Source organism: Balaenoptera borealis (assembly GCF_965194805.1).
Source record: "Balaenoptera borealis genome assembly, chromosome: 1".
Lineage (NCBI taxonomy): Eukaryota > Metazoa > Chordata > Mammalia > Artiodactyla > Balaenopteridae > Balaenoptera > Balaenoptera borealis.
Genome location: NC_138860.1, coordinates 78966292 through 78983159, shown reverse-complemented (window position 1 = coordinate 78983159; position 16868 = coordinate 78966292). Strand labels below are relative to the sequence as shown.

The 16868-nt window shown below is 39.9% G+C and overlaps 1 protein-coding gene across 4 annotated transcripts in view; it reads right to left on the bottom strand.

Annotated features, from left to right (window-relative positions):
• Positions 1–16868, bottom strand: part of LOC309635076 (interferon-activable protein 203-like) — a 52158-nt gene that overhangs the window by 31018 nt on the left and 4272 nt on the right. For 3 of the 4 annotated variants that reach the window (XM_082405891.1, XM_082405889.1, XM_082405888.1), the window contains 3 exons: positions 2336–2620; positions 1257–1411; positions 461–622 (listed from right to left, as the gene is read on the bottom strand). In XM_082405891.1, coding sequence (XP_082262017.1) covers positions 461–622; positions 1257–1411; positions 2336–2600 — 582 coding nt within the window. In that variant the 5' untranslated portion in view covers positions 2601–2620. Of the gene's footprint in view, positions 1–460; positions 623–1256; positions 1412–2335; positions 2621–10235; positions 10348–16868 lie in introns of all 4 variants that reach the window. The other variant, XM_082405890.1, reaches the window with a different exon arrangement.

Below are 16868 nucleotides of genomic sequence, written 5' to 3'. Positions count from 1 at the left end.
TACCTGAAGGTTGAATGCATTTGAGCCAGAGAAGAGACAGGGATAATGAATTCCCAATCAAGGAAAGAGCCTATGTGCAAACACCTGACATGGGAAAGAGCATAAAATTCTGAGAACTAGTCTAGACCTGTGGTTAAGGGGAAAGGGGTGAAAGGGAGAAACATACCCTTATAGTCATGTCTCATTGTCTGGCCACTCCCATTCCCTATTTCGGGACCAAACATAAGACAGTCACATTCTTGAGGTCAGGAATTATTTCATAAATGCATACCTTGCCAAAAGCCACAGGACTTAGAATACATTGAGGTCTCAATATCTGCATTTGATAAATTAATGGGTGATTTTATTATATAAGGAAATTTTATATAGTAAGGGATTACTGAGAAACTATTTCAAGGTCATGAGGATCCTTATAATATGATGTAGGGTGGTGAACGTATTAGGAACAGGGAAATGGTACCTTGGTTGAGGAACTGCTGGATGGCTTTGGTGGAAGCATTTGAGGAGTCTGGGGAAGGCTCTCAGTTGACTGTGTGCTGGTTACTAAAAATCCTGGAAGCTGACTCTGCTCCTTCTTTAGATTCATCCTCTTAGATTCATTAGTTTTTGTGGTTTTCTTTTCCTGAAAGTAGGGTTTTTTCCCCTGGTTAATACTTTTCAATAATAAAAGAAACACATCTTTACTACTGAGAAAATCAAACTTTTATTACTAGATTCTAATTATACTAAAATTTATGTCCTTGGGAACTCCAGGGAACTACATATAGTCCATCATCTGAAGAGATGGCCAGAAGGTAAGCAGTGCACATGTATGTTGGCTTCATACCAATAGTAAGGAAAATTTTATACATGTCATTCCTATACTCACTTCTGTGTTGATGAGAGGAGCAGTGGACTTGGATTTAGAAAATCTAAGTTTGAATTTAGTCTCTTTGAGTAGGCTTTGGCAAGCTGTTTTCCTAATCTGATTGCTATTTTAATATACATCTAAAAGAGGGGTAATGATTTCATATTTCCACCATAGGGAATTATATTACACAATTTAAAGTGCACAGTAGTTCGGAAACATAATGGGTGATCAGTACCTATTAATTCACCGGCTCTAAAATTAATTTTCACTCTGGCCCTGGATCCCCTTTTCTCTGATTCGTTTATTTGCATGTTGAGAAATGAATAAAGAACTAAGTGTTCATAAGAAGGTAATAAGTAGAAAAGCCACAGTAAAATCTCCTTTTGTGGGACCTTAGCCATCCTACCTTCACAGGTGTATCCTTGATTGATTCAGGTCCCAAAGCTTTATTAGTGGTGGATGTAGATTGGTCAGGACTGGATGTAGATTGGTCAGGACTGGGTTTATTCAGCTTGCTTTTTTTCACTGGAGTTGCTTCTTTTGCTCTGCTTCTCCTAATAACTGATGTGGTAAAAGAGAACATGATAAATCCAGAGGAGTTGGTCTAAGATACCTGAAGCACCTTCAATACTATTTCCTGTCACTTCCTGCTTGTGGATCTGGGTAAGCTGGTATCTGCCTCTACTGCATTAGCTTAGCTTGTCCATAGGTGGCCAGCAGTAGCAGCATAGGTATAGGTACTGGCTCAGACTTCCTCAGTGGTTTCCTTTCTTGTCCCCTGTACCACGAGCATATTCTTCCTGTCCTCTGGACTCCTATCTAGCTCAGTCGAACCCTTTTACAATCCACTTATTCTATATTTTCCTTTTAAGAATCTAAAGTTTTCATGATGCTAGTGGTGGGTCAATTTCTACAGAAGACTTATTTGAATTACTGAAACCAGAGAAAATGAATATAATCTAATTTGTGATGGGACAAAGTGGTGATACTGGACTTTGACTTTTTAAAATATGTTTTCCTAATCCAGTGGTTTTATAAGAGGCAAGTTCTTCACATCTCTCAGAGGCAGGTTTTTATTTAAGTACTGCCTCAGAGTTGTTTCTAGAAAGTATAAAAATGATGGAGTAAATATGATAATAGAGCATGCATATTTACTGATTTAAATATTTCAAGAACCTACATGTTCTAATTTTGTTTCATCATTGTCTAACCTTTCTAATGTATGGAAGCCTCAGCCTTTCTCATCAGCTCCTTCTAATATTTTCTTTGCCCACACCCCCAAAATACACCCTCTAAAACATATCAGATCTCTTTGTAGGAAAGGCATCCTCTAAGTTGTCAATTTGTTGGCATCTAAAGTACTACCATTGTCATGGCTACTGAGTCCTAAGTTGGAAAAGAGAGGTCTAAACTTTGACCAAATCAGGGTTCTATTTAAGGTTGAGGTCAGTACGGAGAGAGTGTGAAAGAGGTTCTTCCAAGTACCTTTTAACTTCTCATTTTTAAGAGTTTTAGCAAGGTCTTTAATTTCTTCTATATCTTTGACCAATTCTATTAATTTGTCAACACAGGCAGGCCCACGGAACTTTGCTTCCATCAAGTTAGCAATCTTAACTCTGTCATATTCATCTTGCATTTTACTAGTCAGTCTTAAATCCTTGGCCAGTAAACACTTAATCACGCTAAACTGATAATCACTGATGTACTGAAATCCTTTCAGCAGAATAATTCTCTTGAATTCATTCCCCATCTCTCAAGTTAGGTACGTGCCTGCAAGAGAAAAAAAACATACAGTGTTGCACCTTTTTACAGACAATTTAAAAGACTGGTTATGTCTATGTGAGTTAATGGCATATGTCAAAGTATTATCCATGGGTGTGTGTGACAAAAAGAGACTTAATTACCAGACGTGTTACTGCGGAAAGTGGGTTGAAAACTGCTGTATGAGAAACTTCTAAGAAATTCTCCCATTTTAATGATGATCTTGAGTTGGTTTAAGGGTGGGTATGGTGGAAGGAGGTCCAGAAATAAGCAATGGTTGCAGTGTGTCAAGTATGGACTACGCAGTGTCCAAGTCCCTGATTCCTCCTCCTATCCTTTATTGAAGCTGCAGCCTACTTCTTGAATGTCTGCCTTGTTGGTTCATGACTCTTTCCACCATGTCTGAAGTGGCCTATGAACAAAATGGGCTGCAACCTCTCACCTTATACAAATATCCTTCTGTCATAGCACTACAGTTCCACGCTGGGTATCAACCCTAGTCCATCCACTTGGCACTTCCCTAGTCAGTTCTCATTAGCATCATCTCTCCCTGGGGTGTGGACCATGTTCCCTGTGTCCTATGTGCCCATATCAGTGTCCATTTGTTGGACTTCTCCCTTCTCTCTAGGACAGGATCACAGCATTTATTGGCTGGAATTATTTCAATGGCTGCTTGATTTTTCTCCTTCCAGGCTTAATTTCTCTAATCAGTTCTTTTCATAGAGCCAGATATCTCTCTATAAAGCCACGGTTCTATCCCACTTGACATCCTTCAATAGTTCCCCATTTTTTCTTTGAAAAAGTTCTTGATCCATAGGCTGGCTTAAAATGCCTTGAATAATCTGCCTCTTTCTTTACCTCTGTAATTTTTATGTCTCTTGCTCTAGAAATACACACCACACCTTACTTTTTCATATTTCATGACTTTGTTAATTCCCTTCCCAAGGCCTAGAAAGCCATTCCCATCTCTCTTCCTCTGAATACCTCCTTAGAGCATTCAAGACTCAACTGAGGCTTTGTCTTCTGAAAGCTACCAGGGGCCTGATTTGGGAGTGAGTGTCACTCTTCTGGGCCTCTTTAGAGCCCTGTGCACCTCCTTGATGGCACTCAATGTATGGTATGTATTCCAGTTTTCTGTTTCAAGTCAAGAATTCTTTTAGTTAAGAAACATGTGTTTGTGTACCTTTTTTTATAATTGGAATGTTCAAATTCCCAGGGTTGTGAATTATTCCTTCTTGAGAGATCATGAGCAACCTCAGTTAGATCAGGCCCATAGAGTGATGAGCCCACACCGGCCCAGGACCACCACAGTGCTGCAGCCTGCCTTATCAAAAACCAGCCAATCCACCAGCAGGCCTGAAACAGCCCCTGAATCTCCTGGGCCATTGCCCTGCCTGCCAGTAGGCCAAAACCAATTCTGGGACAACTTGGACCCCTTAGCCAGTGGCACTAGGCTTTGGCCCCAATGACCAACAGGCTTATACCAGCTTCAGGACCGCCAGGGTCCTGTAACCAGAGGCCCTGAGACCTGGCTTCACCCACCAGTGAGCCGGCCCTAGTCCCAGTAAGCCCTGGTCCCTGGTCCCGTCCTTTAGCAGGCTGACTCCAGCCCTGGGGCCACTGGGCCCCAGACCCAACCACCAACAGGCCAACACCAGTTCCGACACACACTGGACCCCTCAGCCAGCTGCCCCATGACCAAACCCCACTCACCAGTGGCCAGCACCAGTTTTGGGACACGCCAGAACCTGTAGCCTGCTGGCCTGCCTACCAGTGGGCCAGCACTGTCCCTGGGACACCCAAGGTTGCACAGCCAGTCACCTTGTGACCCAGCCTCACCAACCATTGTCCTTGGCACAAGGCAGGGCCTGGCAACCAACTGGGGCCAGCCACACTTACCAGACTATCCACGATAGTCAGCCGGCCACAAAAGAAGGACTTGCATAGCTCTCATAGGGGGAACCCCAAGAGAAGGGGCCCCCAAACCCTGGGCTACAAACTGGTACCAGTCCATGGCCTATTAGGAACAGGGCTGTACAGCAGGAGATAAGCAGCAGGCAAGCAAGCAAAGCTTCATCTGTATCTACAGCTGCTCCCCATTGCTCACATTATTGCCTGAGCTGCACCTCCTGTCAGATCAGCGGTGGCATTAGAGCCTCATAGGAGCGCAAACCCTACTGTGACTGCACATGCGAAGGATATAGGTTGTGCACTCCTTATGAGAATCTAATGCCTGATGATCTGAGGTGGAGCTGAGGCGGTGATGCTAGCACCGGGAAGCGGCTGCAAATACAGATTATCATTAGCAGAGAGGTTTGACTGCACAGAGACCATAATAAATCAATTGCTTGCAGACTCATATCAAAACCCTATCAGTGAGTGGCAAGTGACAATTAAGCTGCATCTGGTGGTAGGCTTTATAGTGGCAAGTGAGTTGATGCACTTCAATTGTACAGCTGCATCTGGTGGCAGAGCTTAAGTCAGAATCCGACACTAATTTTAGTCTGCACATGGCTGGCCCATTATTTTATTTACTACTGTCCATGCCTCTTTCCCGCACCATGCACTTGTCTCAGTCACAGTTTTGGCAAGCTAACCTTAGCCAAAATGAGTAAAAAACAAAAGTCACTGGAGAGCTTCTTTGAAAATGGGGAAAGACCCAATGATGAGACAGCAGAAGACTCTTAAGACTGCCAACAAAAAGAAAGCTGCATTTAAAAGAAAATACCAAGAGTCCTACTTAAATTACGGGTTCATTGCAACAGGTGATTAACATTCTCCAAGCCCACTTTGCATAGTATGTGGTGACCAGCTATCCAACGAAGCCATGAAAGCTTCAAAACTGTTTCACCACATGGAGACCAAGCACCCTGCATGAAAAGACAATCCTCTGGATTTTTTCAAAACAAAAACATGTGAACACGAAGAACAGAAGCAATTATCGAAGGCCACCACTTCATCACATGTGTCTGCACTGAGAGCAACATTCTTAGTGGCTAATTGCATTGCTAAAGCTAAGAAGCACTTTACTATTGGTGAACAGTTGATCCTGCCTGCTGCTAAGGACATTTGTTGTGAAATTTTAGGAGAGGCTGCAATTCAAAGGTGGCACGTGTTCCTCTTTCGGCTAGCACCATAACTAGACGAACTGATGAAATAGCAGAGGATACTGAGGCATAATTGTTAGAGAGGATTAATGAGTCACCGTGGTATGCAATCCAGGTTGATGAGTGTACCAATGTTGACAACAAAACAACAATGCTTGTTTTTGTGTAATATATTTTTCAGGAGGATGCGCATGAGGATATGTTATGTGCACTTTTGTTGCCAACCAACACCACAGCTGCAGAACTATTCAAGTCTTTGAATGATTACATATCAGGAAAACTGAACTGGTCATTTTGTGTCAGTATATGCACAGACAGAGCGGCTGCCATGACTGGACGGCTTTCTGGTTTCACTACTCAGGCCAAATAGGTCACTTCTGAATGTGAGTCTAAACACTGTGTCATCCATAGAGAAATGCTGATAAGCCGAAAAATGTCACCTGAACTTAACAACGTTTTGCAGGATGTGATTAAAATTATCAGTCACATTAAAGTACATGCCCTTAACTCACATTTGTTCATGTAGCTTTGTGAGGAGATGGACACAGAGCACACACGTCTTCTCTTATACACAGAAGTGAGATGGCTTTCTAAAGGTCGATCATTGGCCAGAGTTTTTGAGTTATGAGAGCTGCCTTAGAGATTTCTTTTAGAAAAACAGGCACCATTGGCAGCACATTTCAGTGACACAAAACGGGTCTCAAAACTTGCTTACTGGGCTTCCCTGGTGGCGCAGTGGTTGAGAATCTGCCTGCCAATGCAGGGGACACGGGTTCGAGCCGTGGTCTGGGAAGATCCCACATGCCGCGGAGCAACTGGGCCCGTGAGCCACAACTACTGAGCCTGCGCGTCTGGAGCCTGTGCTCCGCAACAAGAGAGGCCACAACAGTGAGAGGCCCGCGCACCGCAATGAAGAGTGGCCCACGCTCGCGGCAACTAGAGAAAGCCCTCACACAGAAACGAAGACCCAACACAGCTAAAAATTAATTAATTAATTAATTAAAAAAAAAAAAAACTTGCTTACTTGTGTGACGTATTCAACCTGCTCAACAAACTCGATCTGTCACTTAAGGGGAGAACTACAACTGTGTTCAAGTCAGTAGATAAAGTGACTTCATTCAAAGCCAAACTGGAATTAGGGGGGTGACGAGTGAACATTGGGATTTTTGATATGTTTCAAACATTAGCAAAGATTTTGAGAGAGTCAGCCAGGGCCTTCTTTCTCCCACCTGGTGCACGATCACCTATCTCAGCTTTCAAGAGAGTTTGAGCATTACTTCCCAACCACAAAAGACCCCCGAACTGGGAAGGAATGGATCTACAACTCATTTGTGAATAAGCCAGGTGAATCTACTTTGTCCATGCTAGAAGAGGATCAACTGCTTGAGACTGCAAATGACAGTGGCCTTAAAAGTATGTTTGAGACAACTTCAAATCTCCATACATTCTGGATTAAAGTCAAGGTAGAATATCCTTAAATTGCCACAAAAGCACTGAAAAGCCTGCTTCCATTTCCAACATCCTATCTTTGTGAAGCAGGGTTTTCTGCAGTGTCAGCAACCAAAACGAGATTACAGAGTAGACTGGACATGAGCAACACACTTCAGCTGTCACTGTCTCCCATCATCCCCAGATGGGACCATCTAGTTGCAGGAAAACTGCTCAGGGCTCCCACTGATTCTGCATTATGGTGAGTTGTATAAGTATTTCATTATATATCACATTGTAATAATAATAGAAATAAAGAGCATAATAAATGTAATGTGCTTGAATCATCCCGAAACCATTCCCCCCACCCTGGTCTGTGGAAAAATTGTCTTCCATGAAACTGGTCTCTGGTGCCAAAAAGTTGGGGACTGCAGCCCTAGAGCATATTGCTCTGGTGACCAGAAGGTAGTTAGTGCACTGCTGGGACAAATAGGACATCTACAAAAGACTACTTCTCCAAGGTCAGGAAACATAACCAATGTACCAAATACACAGAAATAAAACAAGAAATTAGGCAAAATGAAGCTAAAGAGGAATATGTTCCAAATGAAGGAACAAGATAAAACCTCAGAAGAACAACTAAGTGAAGTGGAGGTAGGCAACCTACCCAATAAATAGTTCACAGAGGTGACCATAAAGATGCTCAAAGAACTCGGGAGAAGATTGGATGAACAGAGTGAAAAGTTAGAAGTTTTTAACAAAAAATTAGAAAATATAAAGAAGAAACAAACAGAGAGGAAGAATAAAATAACTGAAATGAAAAATAAACCAGAAGGAATCAACAGTAGAGCTAATGATACAGTAGAACAGATCAGCGAGCTGGAAGACAGAATAATGAAAATCACTGAAGCTGAACAAAAAAAAAAAAAAAAGAAAGAAATGAGGACAGTTTAAGAGAACTCTGGGACAACATCAAACATGTTATCATTCTTCATATCATAGGAGGGTCCCAGAAGGAGAAGAGAGAGAAAAAGGGGCAGAGAACATATTTGAAGACATAATAGCTGAAAACTTCCTTAGCCTGGGTAAGGAAACAGACAGGAAGCACAGTGAGTCCCTAACAGGATCAACCCAAAGAGGACCACACCAAGACACACTGTAATTAAGATGGCAAAAATTAAAGATAAGGAGAAAATATTAAAATCAGCAAGGGAAAAGCAACACGTTTCATACAAGGGAACTCCCATAAGGCTATCAGCTGACTTTTCAGCAGAAACTCTGCAGACCAGAAGGGAGTGGCATGATATGTTTAAAGTGATGAAAAAGAATAATCTACAACCAAGAATACTCTTGCCAGGAAGTCTTTCATTCAGATTTTATGGAGAGATTAAAAGCTTTACAGGCAAGCAAAAGCTAAAAGAGTTCAGCACCAGCAAACTGGCTTTAAAAGAAATGTTAAAGGGACTTTTCCAAGTAAAAAGAAAAGAAACATGAAACATAAAAGGAAAAAATCTCATTGGTAAAGGCAAATATACAGTAAAGGTAATATATTAGCCATGTATAAAGCTAGTAGGAAGGTTAAAAGACAAAAGTTGTAAAATCATCTATATCTGCAATAAGTTGCTAAGGGATACACAAAACAAAAAGATGTGAATATGATGTCAAAATTTTAAACATGGAAAGGGGGGAGGAAATGCAGTGTTGTTAAAATGTGTTTAAACTTAAGAGGTCAGCAACTTAAAATAATCATATATATATGAACAAGACAAGGATGCCCACTCTCACCACTTTTATTTAACATAGTATTAGAAGTCCTAGTCACAGCAGCCAAACTAGAAACAAAGAAAAATAAAAGGAATCCAAATTTTAAAGGAAAAACTAAAACTTTTACTGTTTGCAGATGAAGTGATACTATACATAGAAAATCCTAAAGACACCACAAAAAAAACCTACTAAAACTCATCAATGAATTCACTTAAGTTGCAGGATATGAAGTTAATATATAGAAATCTGTTGCATTTCTATACACTAACAATGAACTATCAAAAACAGAAATTAAGAAAGCAATACCATTTATAATCACATCAAAAAGAACAAAATGCTTAGGAATAAATCTGACTAAGGAGGTAGAAGACCTGTATTTGGAAAACTATAAGACACTGATGAAAGAAATTGAAGACAACACAAAAAAATGGAAAGATATAATGTTCATGGATTGAACGAATTAATATTATTAAAATGACTAAACTACCCAAAGCACTCTACAGATACAATGCAATCCCTATCAAATTACCAATGGCATTTTTCACAGAACTAGAACAAAAAAAATCTAAAATTTGTATGGAAACACAAAAGACCTCAAAAAGCCAAAACAATTTTGAGAAAGAAGAACAAAGCTGGAGGTACCATGCTCCCTGATTTCAAACTATACTACAAAGCTACAGTAATCAAAACAGTATAGTAATGGAACAAAAACAGATATATAGATCAACAGAACAGAATAGATCCCAGAAATGAAGCCACACTTTATGGGCAATTAATCTGACAAAGGTGGGAAGAATATACAATGCATAAAAGACAGCCTCTTCAACAAATGGTGTTGGGAAAACTGGACAGCTACATGCAAAAGAAGCAAACTGGTCTACTCTCTCACACCATACAAAAATAAATTCAAAACAAATTAAAGACTTAAATGTAAGACCTGAAACCATAAAACTTCTAGAAGAAAACATAGGCAGTACACACCTTGACATCAGTCTTCATTATATTTTTTTGGATATATCTTCTCAGGTAAGGGAAACAAAAGCAAAAATAAATAGATGGGACTACATCAAACTAAAAATCTTTTGCACAACAAAGGGAACTATCAACAAAACCAAAAGGCCACCTACTGAATGGGAGACTATATTTGTAAACAATATATCTGACAATGGGTTGATATCCAAAATATACAAAGAATTCATACAAGTCAACATCAAACAAACAAACAACCCAATTTAAAAATCAGCAGAGGATCTGAAGGGACATTTTTCCAAGGAAGACATACAGATGGCCAACAGGCTCATGAAAAGATGTTTAACATCACTAACCTGTCAGAATGGTTATTATATCAAAAAGATGACAAATAACAAGTGTTCGTGAGGATATGGAGAAAAGAGAACTCTCATGCTCTGTTGGTGGGAATGTAAACTGGTGCAGCCACTATGGAAAACAACATGGAGATTTGCAAAAAATTAGGAATAAAACTACCATATGATCCAGATACTCAAGATACACTCTTGAGTGTCTATCCAAAGAAAACAAAAACACTATTAGAAAAGATATATGCACTGCAATGTTCACGTCAGCACTATTTGCAATAACCAAGATATGAAAACAACTTAAATGCTCCTCAGTAGATGAATGGATAAAGAAGACGTGGTAAATATATATGATGGGTTATTACTCAGGCATAAAAAATAATAAAATCTTGCCATTTGCAACAACATGGATGGACCTAGAGGGTATTATGCTAAGTGAAATAAGTCAGACAGAGAAAGACAAACATTGTATGATTTCATTTATATGTGGAATCTAAAAACACAAAACAAATGAACAAACATATCAAAACATAAACAGAATTACAGGTACAGAGAACAAATGGGTGTTCTCCACAGGGAGGGGGTGGGGGGCAAAGAAATGTTAGGGAGATTAAGAGGTACAAACTTCCAGTTGCAAAATAAATGAGTCATGTGTATGAAATGTACAGTGAGGAATATAGTTAATAAGTATGTAATATCTTTGTATAGTGACAATCATAACTAGACTTATTGTGGTGATTGATTTGAAATGTATAGAAATAGCGAATCATGAGACCTTCAAGAGAGCAGAATAGTAAGATGTGGAGATCACCTTCCTCCCCACAAATACATCAGAAATACATCTACATGTGGAACAACTCCTACAGAACACCTACTGAATGCTGGCAGAAGACCTCAAACCTCTCAAAAGGCAAGAAACTCCCCATGTACCTGGGTAGGGCAAAAGAAAAAAGAAAAAAACAGAGGCAAAAGAATAGGGACAGGACCTGCACCAGTGGGAGGGAGCTGTGAAGAAGGAAAAGTTTCCACACACTAGGAAGCCCCTTCACTGGCTGAGACAGGGCGTGGTGGGGGGAAGCTTCGGAGCCATGGAGGAGAGCGCAGCAACAGGGGTACAGAGGGCAAAGCAGAGAGATTCCTGAACAGAGAATCGGTGCCGACCAGCACTCACCAGACCGAGAGGCTTCTCTGCTCATCCGCCGGGACGGGTGGGGACTGGGAGCTGAGGCTCGGGCTTCAGAGGTCAGATCCCAGGGAGAGGACTGGGTTTGGCTGCATGAACACAGCCTGAAGGGAGCTAGTGAGCCACAGCTAGCTGAGAAGGAGTCTGGAAAAAAGTCTGGAGCTGCCTAAGAGGGAAGAGACCATTGTTTTGGGGTGCACGAGGAGAGGGGATTCAGAGCACCACCTAAATGAGCTCCAGAGATGGGGTGCAAGCTGCAGCTACAGCACAGACGCCAAGAGACGGGCATGATATGCTAAAGCTGCTGCTGCAGCCACCAAGAAGGCTGTGTGCAAGCAGAGGTCACTATCCACACCTCCCCTCCCAGGAGCCTATGCAGCCCGCCACTGCCAGGGTCCCGTGATCTAGGCACAACTTCCCCAGGAGAACAAACGGTGTGCCTCAGACTGTTACAACATCATGCTGGCCTCTGTTGCTGAAGGCTCACCCTGCATTCCATACCCCTTCCTCTCCCCAGCTTCAGTGAGCCAGATCCCCCTAATCAGCTGCTACTTTAACCCCATCCTGTCTGGGTGAGAACAGACGTCCTCGGGAGATCTACACTCAGAGGCGGGGCCAAATCCAAAGCTGAACCCCAGGAGCTGTGAAAACAAAGAAGGGAAAAGGAAATTTCTCCCAGAAGCCTCAGGAGCAGCGGATTAAATCTCCACAAACAACCTGATGTACCCTGCATCTCTGGAATACCTGAAAAGAAAACGAATGATCCCAAAATTGAGGTGGTGGACTTTGGCAGCAGCAATATATATATTTTTTTCCTTTTTCTCTTTTTGTGAGTGTGTATGTGCATGCTTCTGTGTGTGATTTTGTTTGTATAGCTTTGCTTTTACCATGTGTCCTAGGTTTCTGTCCATCCGTTTTTTGTTTTGTTTTGTTTTGTTTTTTAGTATAGTTTCTAGCACTTGTTATCATTGGTGGATTTGTTTTTTGGTTTGGTTGCTCTCCTCTTTCTTTCTTTCTTATTTTTCTTCTTTGTTCCCTTTTTTCTTACTTTTTAATTTTTTTATTTTTAATAATCATTTTTTATTTTAATAACTTGATTTATTTTCTTTCTTTTTTTCTCCCTTTTCTCCTGACCTGTGTGGCTGACAAGGTCTCGGTGCTCCAGCCAGGTGTCAGGCCTGTGCCTCTGAGTTGGGAGAGCTGAGTTCAAGACATTGGTCCACCAGAAACTTCCCAGCTCCATGTAATATCAAATGGCGAAAGTTCTCCCAGACATCTGCATCTCAACGCTAAGGCCCAGCTCCACTCAATGACCAGCAGGCTACAGTGCTGGACACCCTATGCCAAACAACTAGCAAGACAGGAACACAAACCCACCCATTAGCAGTGAGGCTGCCAAAAATCATAATAGGGTCACAGACACCCCCAAACACACCACAGGACATGGACCTGCCCACCAGAAAGATAAGATCCAGCCTCATCCACCAGAACACAGGCACTACTCCCCTCCACCAGGAAGCCTACACAACCCACTGAACCAACCTTAGCCACTGGGGGCAGACACCAAAAACAACAGGAACTACGAACCTGCAGCCTGTGAAAAGGAGACCCCAAACACAGTAAGGTTAAGCAAAATGAGAAGACAGAGAAACACACAGCAGACAAAGGAGTAAGGTAAAACCCCACAGGCCAAAAAAATGAAGAGGAAATAGGCAGTCTACCTAAAAAAGAATTCAGAGTAATGATAGTAAAGATGATCCAAAATCTTGGAAATAGACTAGAGAAAATACAAGAAACGTTTAACAAGGACCCAGAAGAACTAAAGAGCAAACAAACAATGATGAACAACACAATAAATGAAATTGAAAATTCTCTAGAAGGAATCAATGGCACCATAACTGAGGCAGAAGAATGGATAAGTGACCTGGAAGATAAAATAGTGGAAATAACAACAACAGAGCAGAATAAAGAAAAAAGAATGAAAAGAATTGAGGACAGTCTCAGAGACCTCTGAGACAACATTAAACACACCAACATTTGAATTATAGGGGTCTCAGAAGAAGAAGAGAAAAAGAAAGGGACTGAGAAAATATTTGAAGAGATTATAGTTGAAAACTTCCCTAATATGGAAAAGGAAATAGTCATTCAAGTCGAGAAAGTGCAGAGACTCCCATACAGGATAAATCGGAGGAGAAACACGTCAAGACACATATTAATCAAACTATCAAAAATTAAATACAAAGAAAAATATTAAAAGCATCAAGGGAAAAACAACAAATAACATACAAGGGAATCCCCATAAGGTGAACAGCTGATCTTTCAGCAGAAACTCTGCAAGCCAGGAGGGAGTGGCAGGACATAATTAAAGTGATGAAAGTGAAAAACCTAGAACCAAGATTACTTTACCCAGCAAGGATCTCATTCAGATTCGATGGAGAAATTAAAACTTTTACAGACAAGCAAAACCTAAGAGAATTCAGCACAAAAAAGCCAGCTTTACAACAAATGCTAAAGGAACTTCTCTTGGCAGTAAACACAAGAGAAGGAAAAGACCTACAATAACAAACCCAAAACAATTTTTAAAAGTGGTAATAGGAACATACATATCGACAACTACCTTAAATGTAAATGGATTAAATGCTCCAACCAAAAGATATAGACTGGCTGAATGGATATAACAGCAAGAACGTATATCTGTTGTCTACGAGAGACCAACTTCAGACCTAGGGACACATAAAGACTGAAAGTGAGGGGATGGAAAAAGATATTGCATGCAAATGAAAATCAAAAGAAAGCTGGAATAGCAATTCTTATATCAGACAAAATAGACTTTAACATAAAGACTATTACAAGAGACAAAGAAGGACACTACATAATGATCAAGGGATCAATCCAAGAAGAAGATATAACAATTGTAAATATTTATGCACCCAACATAGGAGCACCTCAATACATAAGACAAATGCTAACAGCCATAAAAGGGGAAATCAACAGTAACACAATCATAGTAGGGAACTTTAACACCACTTGCACCAATGGACAGATCATGCAAAATGAAAATAAATTAGAAATCACAAGCTTTAAATGATACATTAAAAAAGATGGACTTAATTGATATTTATAGGACATTCCATCCAAAAACAACAGAATACACTTTCTTCTCAAGTGCTTATGGAACATTCTCCAAGATAGATGATATCTTGGGTCCCAAATCAAGCCTTGATAAATTTAAGAAAATTGAAGTCATATCAAGTACCGTTTCTGACCACAATGCTATGAGACTAGATATCAATTACAGGAAAAAAAATCTGTAAAAAATACAAACACATGGAGGCTAAACAATACATACTTAATAACCAAGAGATCACTGAAGAAATCAAAGAGGAAATCGAAAATACCTAGAAACAAATGACAATGAAAACACAATGACGCAAAACCTATGGGATGCAGCAAAAGCAGTTCTAAGAGGGAAGTTTATAGCAATACAATCTTACCTCAAGAAACAAGAAACGTCTCAAATAAACAATCTAACCTTAAACCTAAAGCAATTAGAGAAAGAAGAACAAAAAAACACCAAAGTTAGCAGAAGGAAAGAAATCATAAAGATCAGAGAAGAAATAAATGAAATAGAAATGAAGGAACAATAGCAAAACTCAATAAAATTAAAAGCTTGTTCTTTGAGAAGATAAACAAAATTGATAAACAATTAGCCAGACTCATAAAGAAAAAGAGGGAGAAGACTCAAATCAATAGAATTACAAATGAAAAAAGAGAGGTAACAACTGACACTGCAGAAATACAAAGGATCATGACAGATTACTACAAGCAACTATATGCCAATAAAATGGACAACCTGGGACATGGACAAATTCTTAGAAAACCACAACCTTCTGAGACTGAACCAGGAAGAAATAGAGAATATAAACAGACCAATCACAAGCAATGAAATTGAGACTGTGATTAAAAATCTTCCAACAAACAAATGCCCAGGACCAGATGGCTTCACAGGCAAATTCTATCAAACATTTACAGAAAAGCTAACACTTACCCATCACAAACTCTTCCAAAATATAGCAGAGGGAGAAACACTCCCAAACTCATTCTACGAGACCACCATCACCCAGATACCAAAACCAGACAAAGATGTCACAAAGAAAGAAAACAACAGGCGAATAACACTGATGAACATAGATGCAAAAATCCTCAACAAAATACTAGCAAATAAAATCCAACAGCACATTAAAAGGATCCTACACCATGATCAAGTGGAGTTTATTCCAGGAATGCAAGGATTCTTCAATATATGCAAATCAATCAATGTGATACACCATATTAACACCATATTAACAAACTGAAGAATAAAAACCATATGATCATCTCAATAGATGCAGAAAAAGCTTTCGAGAAAATTCAACACCCATTTATGATAAAAACCCTCCAGAAAGTAGGCACAGAGGGAACTTACCTCAACATAATAAAGGCCATATATGACAAACTCACAGCCAACATCATTCTCAATGGTGAAAAACTGAAAACATTTCCACTAAGATCAGGAACAAGACAAGGTTTCCCACTCTCACCAGTATTATTCAACATAGTTTTCGAAGTTTTAGCCACAGCAATCAGAGAAGAAAAAGAAATAAAAGGAATCCAAATCGGAAAAGAAGAAGTAAAGCTGTTACTGATTGCAGATGACATGATACTATACATAGAGAATCCTAAAGATGCTACCAGAAAACTACTAGAGCTAATCAATGAATTTGGTAAAGTAGCAGGATACAAAATTAATGCACAGAAATCTCTTGCATTCCTATACACTAATGATGAAAAATCTGAAACAGAAATTAAGGAAACACTCCCATTTACCACTGCAACAAAAAGAATAAAATACCTAGGAATAAACCTACCTAAGGAGACAAAAGACCTGTATGCAGAAAACTATAAGACACTAATGAAAGAAATTAAAGATGATACAAACAGATGGAGAGATATACCATGCTCTTGGAATGGAAGAATCAACACTGTGAAAATGACTCTACTACCCAAAGCAATCTACAGATTCAATGCAATCTGTATCAAACTACCAATGGCATTTTTCACAGAACTAGAACAAAAATTTTCACAATTTCTATGGAAACACAAAAGACCCCGAATAGCCAAAGCAATCTTGAGAAAGAAAAACAGAGCTGGAGGAATCAGGCTCCAGGATTTCAGACTATACTACAAAGCTTCAGTAATCAAGATAGCATGGTAGTGGCACAAAAACAGAAATATAGGTAAATGAAACTGGATAGAAAGCCCAGAGATAAACCCACACACATATGGTCAACTTATCTTTGATAAAGGTGCAAGAATATACAATGGAGAAAAGACAGCTTCCTCAATAAGTAGTGGTGGGAAAACTGGACAGCTACATGTAAAAGAATGAAATTAGAACACTACGTAACACCATACACAAA